Genomic DNA, 9,344 nt, shown 5'->3' on the forward strand with positions numbered 1-9,344 from the left:
ATATAATGGTAGACTTGATGTCTTTGCTAATTGGGATGTCTGGCACTTGGGTCAAAAGGGCTCCACCAGGAAAAACCTAAGAGGAACAACTCTCGTGTGTTAAGGTAGTAAGGTGTAACAACTTCTTGTGTTGAAGTGATGGGAACGTGACTTATCATTGCAACAAAGAGGAGGCAAATAAGTGCTCAGTGCTCAGTGGAAGGAAGTGAGTTTCACAAAGAGATTCGGGGAAAAAGACAGCAATACGACAGTATACTGACATTCTTTTCCCGCTGCGCTAATGAAGCCCCCCCATCCCCCGTGACTGCTGCTAAGTAGCTATACAAACACTAGAGGGCTCTCTATGTGGACAGCAGCACGGGCCTCTGTTGTCACTCATGCACTTTTCTGCACTCACACACACGCACATTCAGGCATGCAATGATGAGCGTGACCTTTTCACTAACAGTCTTAATGAAGACCTGTTTAACCTTTTCCTTTCTCCTTGTTTTCAAAAACTCTGGGATTTACGCCCTTTTTTATGCTTTTCGTTTCCTTTCTTTTTTTTTTTACACCAACTTTAGTTTCGAAAAATGTAAATAAATGTGACCATTGTATTCTGTGTTCTTTGCTTACCATTGCTTTCCGTGGTAGCCCCGCAGTGTGTGTGTCCATCTGTTTATTGTTTAACCATATCAAATGGCATTGTAAATGAGCAACTCGGCTTCGTTTCACCGGTCGTCTGGCCTATTTAATTTCATTATTAACCCGGAGAACCGAAGGCCAACGCATGCGTCACTTACTAAAAGAAAAAAAAAGAGAGAGTAGAGAAAACACACACACTGCGATAAGAACCGTTTTACCTGCACACATCTAGATAATACCTACAGCTGCAGCCGGCAATGTGAGACGATAACCTTTGCGCGTCCGTGCCTGGGCAGAGCGGCATGCATTCATTTGTGCGCCTGTTGACCCGACTCCTCATCAACCCAATGAGCGCAGTGGAGGGGAGGCTCTCTTCGCCACCGTGCATCTCTCCTCCATCTCTTCCTCACTTTTCCAGTCGGCCAGCAAGCCTGTAGGAGCTCTTAACTACAACACCAACACTGTCACTCCGCACTGACAAACTGCGGGAAGGATTTCTAGCCGTTTGACTCTCCGGCTTTTGCTTATTTATCCACCGCCTCGAATGAAACGCATTGGAGTTTCTGGCGTTTTAAGGGGAGAAATAATGCAGCACTGGAAAAGGATGCAAGTCTCACTAGTAAGTACAGCCCACCACCATAATATATAAACCTAACAGGTATTATTGAGGTAAATTGGTGTTTTGTGGAGAGGTTGAACAGGACTTCTTATAACCCCTTTCTCCAACGCGTGGCTTCAGCGCATTTTGCCGGGCTCGTTTACAGGAGCGAGGTGACTCGGAGCGACAGAGCAAGTCTACAGAGAGCTCAGCAACTTAGACTACCTCTTTTGTAATTCATGCTTCCGTCACCAGTATAAGCCGGTCGTGTATGTCTGAATGCTTTTTTTGTTTTGTTTTTTTGAATTCTTATGCACGTTTAATGCGATGACACGGAGTGACTGTCTCCTCAAAGGGTAAAACTTCAGATAGAGAGCAAATTTGGGTAATCGGGATACTGCCTCAGACTATTTTAAAGCCATGAAAGGCGAGTAGTAAGCTCAAACTTTGGGGGTTTATCCTTTCATTTTGCTCGTTGACTAGCAATTAAAATCTCCCTATGTGGGAATTTCCTACCTTGGACAGCTCTTCTTCTTCTTCGCCGCTCTGTTCGCGGCTGAGCTGTCTGGACCGGCTGCTTTCTGGCGGGGAGCTGTTCTGTCTTCTTGGTGCTGAAATCGCTTGCTCTGTCACGCACCACAGAGACTTAAAATGCCGAAGAAATTATGTCAGTCATTTAATGTGACTGACTCGGAGAGAAGATTTTTAAGTTGGCTACGATTTGGCATTTTACCAGTTTCACTTACTCTCTCATCTGTATACATTTCCGTTTTCCTTCTTCTTCTTCTTTAATCTTTTTTTTTTTTTTCTTAACCTGGTCCAGGATCTCTTAGTCTCCGGGTCGGTGTCACAGTAATTCGGATCTCTTCACACTTTGTTATAGTGCAGCTTCAGGTGGAATTCATCGTTACTGTCCTTCGGAATGCGACGCTGTAATCACAGAGCATATGACCACAGTGAGATTCGGTGCATAGTAAAAGTTACCAAAACTAAGATTAAACCGCGCTGAAAGTAAGCCGTTCTGTGCTCCGGTAGCATCTCCACCTCCATCAGTTTTAGCTGAGGACAACTCAAAGCCAACCCTTTGTACCTGTGCCTATTTTACCCTCTGATTTTGCATTCAGCTGAACACTGCCCGTCAGACTGAGCGAAGCATTTAAAGAGCCGAAACTGTTCTTGATTGAAGGGCAAAATTTACATTAATTTACTCACTTCTTCTATTATGTGTTCCTGTAACATCAGTCTGTTGTATCCAATTTTGTGTGTTTGTGTTTCTGTGTTTACTGAAACAACTTTATGTTCACGCTTATCGGAAAACAGCAGTTCAAGTGTAATATTGCACATTTGTTTCAGTGAGTAAACATGGCTTTAAATAGCACAGCAATTATTTCATCTGGATTACTTGAATATATGTGAGCTGCAGTGCTGTTGACATGGCTCACCTGCTGCCAGCTTCTCTATTTAAACCTGGTGCTATTGCATGCATGCACGCACCAATATCTAAGGAATATGACCGCAGGCTTTAACAATGCTTAACCCGAAATGTATTGTCAAAACATTAATCACAAGGAACGTGTAATTTCTCAAAATCTATCAGGATAATCCCCAGAACAACAGATTAAAGCAAAGCAATCTGATATTTCAGGATGAATAGCCTCAGAGTGGAGACATAACCATTTGTTCTGTTGTAGCAGAATAATATGAAAACAAGATTGGAGCAAAGGGTCAGGCTGCTACAGATAGATCATTTGTAAAGATGAAGTGACATCCAGACTTCTTATCCTAAAATGAGAATTTATTTTCTTATTAAAAACATCTTTGTTGTATCATTTTGCTACTCTAGAAACATTTTTCTTGCCTCTCATGCTATCTGTGTCATCTGATTTCTTCAAATGTTAATTTGACTCTGTTTTTTAGTTTGCTTTTGTTTTTGTTTTTTTCTGCCTCTCTCTGTCTTCATCATCTTCTGACAGCTCCCCACAAAACCAAGAGACAACTAACAAACTGTGATTTCTTCGTTGCAGGTCCCCCCCTCGGAATAATGCCAAATGGATGCTGTGCTAAGAGAGTTACCCCCTCACCAAATGCTATGGAGGTATGCCAAGGTGTGCAAGTGACCTTTACCACACCATGAATGCAAGCACTGCTGTTAAAGGAGGACACAAGTAACCTTTTCTTGTTATCTAACAAGGAGCGGTTGATCTGAAGAGAGGAGGGGGCAAACAACGCGGGGAGAAGAATCCCGTAAAACAAACAAACAAACAAACAAACAAAACACACAGCGACAGGATGCCAAAGCGGTCTGAGGAGATGCTCATGGATCTGTGGCTGTCCTTGCTGCTGGTGTGGATTACTTGTGTTCTGTCCGTGTCTATGACTCCTATCATAGGCCAGTCCAAAAGTACACAAACTGGTGGGTCCGCAGTGGTGGCGAGCAGTGTTGGCGAAGGACAAAGATTACTAAGCCGCGCCAAGAGAGGATGGGTTTGGAATCAAATGTTTGTGCTGGAGGAATTTTCTGGACCAGATCCAATTCTAGTTGGCAGGGTGAGTGCTGTGATTGTCAGCATTATATTAAGCTCGCTTATCGTGTGGAAACATTAATTCGGCCATTTGAATGCTCCCTCCATTTTTTTGTTCTTCCCATGGGCAGTGGGAGGGTTGTGGTTGTCAAGGGGAAACAGAGATATGGGGACGAGAGCGGAAGGCAGCGAGAGAGGGTCAGAAAATGCTCATAGAAATAATTAAGCTCCCATCAAATAATGGTGGCACATTTCTTGCTGTTACATTTGGATGTTTTTGCAATCCAAGTTAGTCAGAAACAGAGAAACAAACACAACTGTTAGTTCTTAACTTTTACTTTTTTTGCAAAAAGTAAAGGTACACGATGAGACTGCAGTCCCTGATTTTTTTTTCTTTTCATTTTAAAATGTTAGTGTTGTATTTGACATGTAAATGCATTCTTTAGACACAGTTTATAGCATCGATAAAATCCTTTGAAATAATAGGTCTATTTTAGCACTGGTTACATTTTCCATTGCGGCTGTGTGATGGACAGAATTGCAGGCTAATCCTGCAGCTAAAGGCCACCTGCTCCCTGGCCTGTGTGGAAGTGTCAGGCAGGTTTCAGGGGAGGGGAAGGCTGCTGGCCAGCCCAGCCAAAGCAGCTTGTTCACAGCTCATTGCTGGGATTCACCTGGGGAGAGTAAGGCTGGCAGCCACGCTCACATCCCTCCCTCAGAATATCACCCAGCCACTCTGGCATGGGCAGGGATTCAGGCCATCAAGCATAATATTTGATCTTGTTCAGTCGTAGTTTTTGCAAACAGTTTATCACAGCTAATATTTGATAATTGGTTAGTATGTCTTTTTTGTTTGACTTTTTGCCGTTGCAGTGAGTGTAATTCTTTTTTTCACTCCCTCTGTTATAACTGATGGCTGGACTGATGCAAAAAAGTTGTTTCTATTTTTTTGTTTAAAAAAACAAAACAAAACAAAAAAACAAGGCAAGTGCATCATTTTATTCTCACTTTCCGTCTTTTTTTGTTCTTCGTTTATGCTGAGTGTAGTCATATGGCTGCATCAATTAAACATTTACCACCATGTGGGATTTGCACCTGTGTTTTCTAAATACCATGCTAACACAAAAATGCTGTTAAGTGATGCATTAATCTTTCAACCGTATCAATTAGGCTGAATTTAACAATGGCTGCTCATCGGAATTCTGAAACAAACAAACAGTAACGGATCCACATTTTCCATTCTTGAGCCTGGATTTCACAGGCTAGATGTTCAGTAGCTCACAGCTGCAACTGAACATTTCACACATCATCACCCAGACAGTTATATATCCACAGATATTTAGCCACATAAAACAAGTTTCTAAAAACAGAATAAAGTCAGCACCCTTTAATAAAGATAAATATGTGGATAACACGGTTGTGATTTCAGTTCCAAGCTTACACACACTTTTGCTTTGAATACTGTGCTGTGTGCCCCTGGCCAGAGTGTCAAATGTTCTGCACATTGTCAGCAGAGAATTGGTGGCACAAAATCAAGTTATGTTCTCGGTCATGAAGGATGTGTTCTCTCAAGGCCTCAGTTAATGCTTTGCAAAGTTGACTGTAGGATAGGTTAGTCATAGATATAAGCATCTTCCTGTTGAAGGACAGTGCAAGGATTGGGGTAGGGTTGGGGGGCAGCTCTGGGCAGAGAAAAAGGCAGCTAGCCTTTTTTTTGTAAAGCGATGATGATGGGTAGCGTTCACTGCAAGGTTAAGTGCTCATGAGTATGCCTGGCAGAGCTAAGATAAGTCCTGTGTTAGACCAAGATGGCACTGCATCCCTTTAAGACTATAAATCTCTCTTCCTTTCTGTCTCCTTTTCTTCCCCTTTCCCAGTGTTTCTCGTGCTTAATTAAAAAATGAATCAAATGGGTGGGAGGTGTGATTCAAATGGGTCACAAAGCTCTCTGTGTATTTTGCACAATTTTCTCTGCTGTGTGAGGCCGCCTGTGTCTGCAGTTGTGGGATGGTTGTCAGCGAAGTCCAGGCCAAGACTGGACTCTTTCCATCCTATAGCTTTTTTTTTTTTTTTTGCTGGTGCACTCTGATGACTATACAAATACTGGTAACAAGAGTAAGAGATTGTATTTGAGAGAAATTGTGCCATTGATTTTTAACTGTGTGTCAGCCACGGTGCTCTCTCCCAGCAGAGACTATTAGCATAAATGCAGGAAAGGAGGGGGAGGACAGGGAGGTGTGGAAGAGTGAGAAGGACGGCCATAAGGCATGACAGCCCCCTTCCCTTTTGGTGTTCTTCTTCAGCGCATCGTTTCTCGACATTGTGATTCACTGAGCGGCGTGCTCGTCAACCCCCGTCAGTCCTGCTTGTGTCGCGGAGGCAGACATGCAGTACCTGTTAAAGTGAAGTCGGAGAGACAGCTGTGAAATCTTGTTGCTGTAGCTTAAAACGAACAGCGTTGGAAGGGATTTTAGGATTACTCATCATCAGCTAGGATGGTTCAGAAATATCCCATCATTAAGAACAGAGAGCTAGTTCATATGGACACATGTTTGCTCATCGATGACAATGAGTGGGAGATACCAATACCACTTGAGCGAGTAAAGACTCTTATGGAGACCACTGGAAACCAGGCAGAGGGTAATTTTGGGCAAAGCAGCTCTCGATTTACCATTGCATTATCACAATGGTGAAAAATAGCTTTTATTTTAGTATAAAGAAGAGTTTTGTAGTCAAATTTAGGACTTTTTTTTCTGCGTTTCTGTACAATGCCTGGTAAGGCATTAGCCATGTTTACCAACCATTTTGCATCTTTAATCAGAGCAATTTCAATTATTCAAACATACAACAAAGAAACTCAATTACACCAGGCCATTAAAGGCAAAACATTGCCTTAGAACAGAAGACAAACACTGAACAAATTGCTGTGTTTGCACCAAAGAGATATCAGAATGTGTTTTCTTTGTAGTGCAAGGCAGATTGATGGCAGTTTATGAAGGAAAATCTCACAGTCTCAGATTTAACTCTTAGCTTTACTTCCAGGCAATCATTTAGCATATGGTGTAGTATTGCTAATGATGGATTCCAGGGCTGAGTTGTACTCAAAATGTGTTAAACTGAGTGATCCCTCATCCTATTGTCTAGCACTTTTATTCACCACAGGACTGAATGCGTTTTGTGTTTTTTTCACAAAGAGAATAATGGACCATTAATATTCATCAATTCAGGTGAAACTATAAGATTGCCAAGAGTGACAGTGATGCAGAAAGAAAAATCTGGCTTTGATTACCGATTCAGCAAAGACAACAGATGAATCTCTACAAAAAAAAGAAGAAAAAAAAATGCTTTGTCTTTCTTCACATAGGTTCTTGGGGAAGAAAATGCAAGCTTTATTCTTCCAAACAAGCTGTTTGACAGAACTCCCAACGAGAAGAGCCAGAGCACTATCAGATCGGTGGTGTAATATAAGTCTGCTGGGTGTTTTGCTGGAAGCAAAGGTGATATTCTGTAGCTCTGTTCCCCCCTAAAATTGAAGACCTTTTTTCTTGTACTGACTGTGTGAAATGGTTCAATCTTCCGTTCTTGTTTTCCCCTTCAGATGTACGTTCAGGTGAAACTGAAAGATCACAGCTTGAACCCATCCACGTGTTCCTTGGAAAAAATGTGTCCCCAGTATGTGTTTATTTATTTATTGAATTTTGTATTTGAAAAGGTAAAATTCCCATCACTTCACATGATATCAGAAGAGAATGTTATTTTTTTCAGTCTGTTTATTGTCTCAGTCTGGACCTGAATAGATTACGATTAGCTAGCACAGTTTTTCGAATTCGGTTCAGATCTTTTTGTTACTTTCTGTGCTTTGGACTGCTAGTACAAGATGTGGCATATCACTCTATAAATACTGATGCAAGCTACTTTTGCTCAGCTGGATTGCCTCTCTCAGTCTCTGTCCCCCACTTCTACCTCCACCTCTTTCTCCTTCTTTCTCTCTGTGAAGGGGTGATTATGGAGAGAGTGGCTCTTGAGCCCAAGTAAGCTTGCCTCTGGGGCTGATGGGGTGTGGTACAATGACATTGTTAAAATTTCTCAGAGTGTTTGGCTTTGGCGATGTGAAGCAGTGAGGCAAAGCTAAGGCGAGATTGAGTCCTGAATACAGCTGCCAGAGAAGCCTCAGACTCCCTGGTCCCGCTAAAGGCGCCACTGTTGCCGCTCGAGCAGATCAAAGGTTGAGCTTGCTCCTTGACTCAGTAGTGCCGATTTGGCCTGACGTTAATGAGGATCGCCCACCTTTATCTGAATTTACTCTGGCTCCAACTGTTGAACGGATATCTGGCTATGTCCTTGATTGATGGATGAGGAGTGGGAGTTAATGAGAATATTAGCCGATTTATTGCCAGTGATTGATAGCCATTATGACACATAAATTATAAGCATTGGCTCAGATATAATTAATTCTGAAATATAGCCCAAATTAGACACAGGTTCCAGTGCCATAGTGAGAGGGTTGAATAAAAAAAGCTGTCATCAAATCCAGAAAAGGAAAGCCCATCAATGTTTGTTGGACTTCTTTACATTCCATTTGGTTTCTCACACCCACAACAGCTCCTGGAATACAGCTCTGTAATCTCTCTTCAGGCAGCACCACACAGATCCATATTGAGCTACAGCTCCTCTGTCTTCCAGCTCTTAGATCTCCATTCCCTCTTCATTTGCAGTTTAGAGAAAAAAGCAACCCCCCCCATTCCCTTAAACAAACAAACAAACAAACAAACAAACAAACAAACAAACAAACAAACAAACAAACAAACAAACATTAAAAACACTCTAACATATCCCTGTCCACTACTTCCTGCACCTTCCCCTGCCCTGTTACCACACTCTCCTCTTTCCCTGTGTGCCTCACCTGTACAGTACATCACTAATGCCAGCAGGGCCATTATATCAATGGGCCATGGTCACATCCCCCCCCTTCCTTTTTTCCAATCTCTCTCTCTGTCTGTCCCTCCCAGTCTGTAATAAAATACTGGGCCCAGTGATGGCTCTGATAGAGCTGTGGGATCACATTAGTGTTGCCCTCGAAGAGCTTGACAGGTTGTCTATGGCTTTGTATTGTCATCCTGGTTCCCATTAACAAGCTGCATATGTGTATGTGCATGGGTGTGTTGTACTCCAGTCCATTCAGGAGTGTTGCGACAGACTAAAATGAGATGAGCGGACACCAGCTTGGATGGAGTATATTTAGACATTAGGGTTATGTGTGCAAGAGTAAATACAGTGTGTCCACGAAGCTTTATAGCTGGTCTATCTTAGCAAACATTTGCTGGGTTTTCACTGTGGTCATATTTCTGAAAGATTTCTCTCTAAACTGCACGATATGTGCTTTGAGCAGAAATTGCAGGTTGAAATCTACAGTGTTTCAAATTTCCAGGTGATCTCATCCTCACTGGCCTGATTACGTTTCCAGTGTACTGACAGTGCTTGTAGCTTAAATGTTATTGCCAAGAATTTTATTTTTACCAGCATGTCATTTAGTATAAGTATGATATGCCATATTTACAAATATCACTGATTTCATTTCCCCTTTATGTGTTTTTAAACAC

The 9,344-nt window shown here is 42.1% G+C and overlaps 1 protein-coding gene across 3 annotated transcripts in view; it reads left to right on the plus strand.

Moving 5' to 3' along the window:
- Nucleotides 1-819: 819 nt before the first annotated feature.
- Nucleotides 820-9,344, plus strand: part of cdh8 (cadherin 8) — a 94,361-nt gene continuing 85,836 nt past the window's right edge. Inside the window, exons 1-3 of one of the 3 annotated variants that reach the window (XM_005942943.2) lie at nucleotides 821-1,243; nucleotides 3,247-3,317; nucleotides 3,414-3,769. In XM_005942943.2, the coding sequence (XP_005943005.1) occupies nucleotides 3,512-3,769 (258 nt within the window). In that variant the 5' untranslated portion in view covers nucleotides 821-1,243; nucleotides 3,247-3,317; nucleotides 3,414-3,511. Of the gene's footprint in view, nucleotides 1,244-3,246; nucleotides 3,770-9,344 lie in introns of all 3 variants that reach the window. The other 2 variants (XM_042215715.1, XM_042215652.1) reach the window with 2 other exon arrangements.

Source organism: Haplochromis burtoni, unplaced genomic scaffold (assembly GCF_018398535.1).
Source record: "Haplochromis burtoni strain Fernald_Lab_line unplaced genomic scaffold, NCSU_Asbu1 Contig_2, whole genome shotgun sequence".
Lineage (NCBI taxonomy): Eukaryota > Metazoa > Chordata > Actinopteri > Cichliformes > Cichlidae > Haplochromis > Haplochromis burtoni.